At 38.1% G+C, this 6062-nt stretch overlaps 1 protein-coding gene across 1 annotated transcript in view; it reads left to right on the top strand.

The window, feature by feature from the left end:
* DHX32 (DEAH-box helicase 32 (putative)) overlaps positions 1-6062 on the top strand; it is a gene marked incomplete in the record, with an annotated part of 46582 nt that overhangs the window by 25794 nt on the left and 14726 nt on the right. The window contains 1 exon segment of the mRNA XM_072424685.1: positions 657-815. Within this exon segment, the coding sequence (XP_072280786.1) occupies positions 657-815 (159 nt within the window).

Below are 6062 nucleotides of genomic sequence, written 5' to 3'. Positions count from 1 at the left end.
AGCAACTTTTAATCTCCAATGATATGACAAACCCTAAAAACTGAAAAAAGGGGGGTACGTCACAGAAAAAGGAAGTTTAGGCATTTTTTGTAGCCATTGTCTACAGATACATTATAATTAAGTAATAAAATGTACCTATACATGCTATGTTCTGTTCTGAGCCATTTGACTTGGCATATGGATTTGTATATACATTATAGAACTGAGCTGTCTTAGCCCTGACAACTGCAGATGCGCAGTTTATAAGGTGAATCCAATATTCTATGTCTTGTACATGTGTACTCTTCCATGGTGCTGCTTCTTTGGAACTAGGCTCCTAGGGACTTACCCAGAACAGGAACAACATGTCCTTACCCCTCCCCTACAAAAGCAGTAGAAATTTTTACTCTAGTCATTGGTACCTGATGGTCAGGTGTATCCAACCTGTACCAGTCCTAAAATAAATAAAAGTTGTATCCAGTTTGTAGCTTATTAAAGCATTTTGGACACCATGGTACCTTTCAAATGTATTTATCTTGCAGGATCCTGAACCTCTCTGCAAAACTTCATGTATATTTTACTACTAATATATTATCTTTCACACCATTTCTCATAAATGCAGTGCAGCTCCTTCTGGCAGTATCCGCTATCTGACTACATAATGACTTTCTCAACAGGGAAAATGTTCTGTCTCTACCCCGAGGAGGTCACCCAGACTGAAATGAAAATTTTCCTAACTCCAAAAGTCCAGGAATCTAATCTGACATCCATGGTTCTGTTTCTGAAAAGGATGGACATTGCTGGACTGGGCCACTGTGAATTTATTAACAGGCCAGGTACCTTTTCTTTTTCTACAGCCAAGGCAATAGTGCTCTAATTTTGTTTAAGGGTTAATCCTCATTTTTGCATGCTTATGATGTAACATTTGTACCTTTTTTAACACAAAACAATGGTAAATACTCCCTAAATGGGTTATAATAATGTCAGGCAGTACAGTCCGTGTCCTGGCTGAGCAACAGCTAAAAGAAAACAAACTTCTGAAAGTTTTTTTTGACATTAGAAATGAAGCATAGAGATTTTTGGATATTTATGTTACATACAAAATTATCAAACCAAAGAATCAACTTATCACTCATCAAGAATAATATTTATCACTGTAATGCTACACATTTCCCCATAATATTGGAATTAGGGTTAGGTTTATTATTTATATTAGCAGTTAGCTGTCAATAAGTTAACTATATGTGAGCCTATTTATAAATCTGAACACCAAAACTTCAATTTCTGCAGAAATAAAGGTACAACAATTGCTCACCTTATTCTTAAAAGTGGTGATAAGCTGAAACGATAGTCACTTTTAGGAGTAATTGTCAGTTTATGAATGAACTGTCTATCTAACCAGTTACTGACACTTTAACTATTGCCAGCACATTTATAATCTGCAGATTAGCACAATCGCTACTTTTACATATTCACCAAATAGCATTGATAGTAAGGAAATTCCACAATGGCAATCAATAGTGTTTGTTTTAAACCCCCTAATCACCTCCTATGAAGCAATTTCCAGTTTTACCAATAGCATATGCAGCTTCAACAAGGCATGACCACTTATAAACATGAAATATAAATATGATCTGTTAATCTATTTTTACTCTTTCTGTGATGTGTTGCAGTGCTGTTCATTGGGAAGAACACCCCAATTCGACTTACAGTAGATTCCAATAGACTGTGTTTGACCACAAAGCATTTGCTGTGCATTTCTTTAAAAAAAAAAAAATTCATGTGCACAGGCAGCATGGTGGCTCAGTGCTTAGAACTCCGGCCTTTGCAGCTCTCGGTCCCAGGTTCAAATCTCAGCCTCAGCAACACTTCTGCATTGTGTTTGCAGGTTCTCCCTGTGTTTGTGTGGGTAACCTCCGGGTACTCCGAATCCAAAAACATCCAAATAGGTCATTTGGCTTCCCCTTAGACTGTAATAATGACATATGACTATGGTAGGGACATTATATGGTAAGCCCCTTTGAGGTAAAGTTAGCGAAATTACCATGGACTTTGTAAAGTGCTGAGTAATTTGTCGGCGCTATATAAATACTGAAAAATTTATAATAATTTGTGTTTCATCACATGTTGTGGTGTGTTGTCAGCCCATTCATAATACATGGACTGGACTGCCTTAGTGCAACTTATAATGTGTGACCTAACACTCATTAAGACGTGGGCTTTAACATACTGCAGTAGGATGTTTAAGTATGAATGGGGTTAAGTATTGTGTAATGATCTCCTAATCTAAGTATCAACACTAAGTAACATCTCTCAATGACCTTTATATCTAGTTTTCTGTGGAGCAATTTATCCTCAAAGCACCTCTCTCTCCTCTTCTTCCAGCATTGACTTAGCAGCTCAGCTCACCCTGTTACCCCCTCTACAAGCAATGATTTAGCAGTTCCTTTGACCCTTCACCCTCCTACCAACCATGATGCTCAGCTCACCCTACTCCCCTTCTTTAGTTTAGATCACTCTATCCTCCCTCCCCAGCTGGGGTACAGTCATACTAGAACCTGAAAGTGTTCCCCAAACTGGTGCCAAAAGGTTGATAATGCACAATTGTCTTTGTATGCTGAAGTATTACCAGCACCCTTCATTAGAAACCCGTGATCTCTTCCTTTTACCCATATAATATATTTATGGCCTGTATATCTTTCCCATCCACCAATTGCATTTTAACTAATCCCTATTATTTTTATATCTTTCATGGACGCTTTGTTATATGTCTCTTCCAGTCTCTCATAAAACGTATCCTTGACCTCTCTGGTATGTACACTGATCATGTAGGTATTAAAAAATCTCCTTTCATTCCACAGGCTCATATTTTCTGGTTGACAGGTCTAAGGTCGATAGCTGATGGCTTGCAATCCTGGTGTATTATAACATTTGTACTAGAACCTCCATCATTGTACAGTAATGGGTAGTCTGTTGATTTGATTATTTTCTCTCCTTTTCATCTCATTTTCAATAGAGCTGAAACGCATTTCTTGTATTTCTCAGTTCTTTGTTTACTCGGAGCTCCCAACCTTTTCACACTAAGTTCATTTTCTTCCTGGTCACTTAACCATGATTGTGATTACCCTGTTGTTTTTCTGTCTGGCTTTTAATATGCACAGGTTTTTGGATGATTCTCTTTTTCTGGACCTATTAGGACTTTAGCCTGGAAGTTTAGTCTTTGATTGAAGGATGTTTTAAAACTGGTTCCGGTGCTTCAAAGGGTCCCTCCAACCTTGGTGTCCATCTCCTAGCCTTTGAGGCTTACTCTATTTATCTACAAGGCAACATTTATTTACAGATGCATCTCCCAGGCCAGTTATAGGTTTATGTGGTTTTTAAATGAGGGTAACATTGCAAATGCGCCCACTTTGACCCTGGTGATCTTGCTACCTTCATTAAGAATGTCTTTGGTCTCTGTAGAAAACTGTACTTTGTCCATGCAGGGCAAATCATATAGTTTGTTTTTATCCACCCCCATTACTCATCGGCTTTTATTGCCTATCCTTCGCTCCCTCACTGATATATTTGCCAAGAGCAAAGAAAATACCTGGTACCTTGAAGACTTTGTAACTTACTCAATGTAACAGTGTTAGGACAAATAAAAGGCCCCTGCACATGTCACTTGTGGGGAGTCTGTATCTTTGTGACAATTCTTCCATGCACCACTGGTAGACCCACCAACTAGCTAAGGTTTGCCTATTGTTTTATCCAATACTAGGGACTTATTCATTCTTCTGTGTCAAGGTGCTTGCTAATAACAAAGAAATTATCCAAACAATATACAGGAGCTCTGCAAAACACAGCAGGATATTTAACGTGGTTTCTTTTCTCAGCTTCACCTATAAAAAGTGCATTTATAATCATGATTATATTTTCTTCTATCACCTAGTATGGACACATAATTTAATAGTGTCAACTGCTAGCTAGGCTTAACATTAGAAAATCCTAGCATGCCATCCAACATGCATTATCAGGAAATACTTAAGGATCTTTTAATGTCATTGCTTCGATGTTGGTTATCTGCTCTTGCAGAAGGATGAGCTATGCAGATTGCTAGCTGTGCCAACAAGTGTCCCTGGTAAACCGGGAACCGAAATATCGATAATCTTTTTTTACACCATTATAGGCCTAAAAACATGGTCTGTAGGATAGGGTAATGTATTTCTGTACAGGGTATGCTGTTGGGGCGTGTGACTAGGTGCAGATAGGCTTTTAAAGGTCCAGCACACCCTGAAAAAGATATTTCAGTGTTTGGTAGATTTCAGAAAGTTAAAGTGCTCATTTGGGCCAATTATAAATTCTCCAATGCATGCACATTTCTCTTTGTAAGGGGGTACCTGATTTCTTGTTCACTCTACCTCAGAATGGAAATCCTAGCATCAATGTGGTGTTTGTCTAAACTGCAAGGACCGTTCCCATGGGCTAGCAGTTTTGTGGGACATGTATGTATATAAATACTCCCTGGTCACTTTATTAGGTGCACCATGACAGTAGGTGTAATGTACTCAAATGGCCTCCACAACCACCAGATCTCAATCCAATATAGCACCTTTGGGATGTGGTCAGATGGGAGATTTGTGTCGTGGCCACAAGTGAGAAATTGGTAGCAAATTTGTAATTCTGTCATGGTAATATGGACCAAAATCCCTTAAGAATGTTTCCAGCACCTTGATGAACCTACAATATGAAGAATTGCATCAGTTCTGAAATCAAAAAAGGGGTCCAACCAGGTATTAACACCTGCACCTAATGCACCTAATTACATGACCAGTGACTGTATATGTACAATGTAAATCTGTATTTATTCTTCTAAAAATAAATATGTAAAAATTACTCCCCATATTGATCTCCAACAATAATGGATGATCTGGATAACTCCAATGTGTAATGTGTAAAGTTCCAAATGTTCACATATGTGAATATAGGCAGCATGGTGGCTCAGTGGTTAGCACTTTGGCCTTTGCAGCACTAGGTCCCAGTTTCAAATCTCGGTCGGGACAATATCTGCATGGAGTTTGCAGGTTCTCCCCGTATTTGTGTGGGATTCCTCCCGGTACTCCCGGTTTCCTCCCACATTCCAAAAACATGCAGTTAGGTTAATTAGCTACACCCCAAAAAATGTACCTTGGACTGTATTAAAGATATATGACTGAGGTAGGGACATTGGATTCTGAGCCCCTTTGTGGGACAGTTAGTGACATGACTATGGACTTTGCACAGCGCTACATAATATGATGGCACTATATAAATACTGTGTAGTAATATTAATAAGTGAATGTAACATAATTTAGATTTTTAGGGGTCTTTTTGTGATTGTCAGATTTACTACTTTATAAAGGGGGGAAATCTTCCAGGTCCCTGTGTTTTCAATGGCAATGATTGATTCTCCACCAGAGAATGTTTGGTAAAAGTCATAAAACCTGTTTTATAAATATACCTCCTAGTGATGGCAATCTAATAAAAAGGAGGCAGCAATTTTATTCACGTTCCCCCCAATCCAGCTTGACTTTACCTTAATGTTAACATTATGTTTTTTTTAAATTAAAAAATATATTTATCAAAATGGAAATCCAAACTAATTATAGACTGAATATACTGAAATGGATAAGGTGTGGAACAGAGACATTTCCGAAAAGGTAAAAAAAAAAAACCCTTTAGGGATTCAAAGGGATTTATGTGTTAAAAAAACCTAGGCATGCAAGTGGTTAAATAGTTTTCTGGACAAACATTGCTCCAGTATTGCATGGATAAACAACATCTGGGCTCTCTAGGCAAAAAAGTTCATTAGTGGAATATTGATCTTGTTAGTGCTGGAATTTCCACCCACAAAGCTTTAAGCAAAATGCATTATTGGTAACGTGCGCTCTCCCACCTGTCACTTCCAGTGCAGCCCAGAGTTTGAGTCCATACCAATGGATTCCTCTGTAAGCTTCTTGTTATTAATGTGTTAGGGGAAGACGATTTTCCTGGGCTCCAATAATTAGTTTGCAACATAAATAAGTAAAATGAAGAAAAGCAAAGTGATAGTGATGGGCTGTAAT

This window comes from Pyxicephalus adspersus, chromosome 10 (genome assembly GCF_032062135.1).
Source record: "Pyxicephalus adspersus chromosome 10, UCB_Pads_2.0, whole genome shotgun sequence".
Taxonomy (NCBI): Eukaryota; Metazoa; Chordata; class Amphibia; order Anura; family Pyxicephalidae; genus Pyxicephalus; species Pyxicephalus adspersus.
This window is presented reverse-complemented; position numbering and strand designations above follow the sequence as displayed.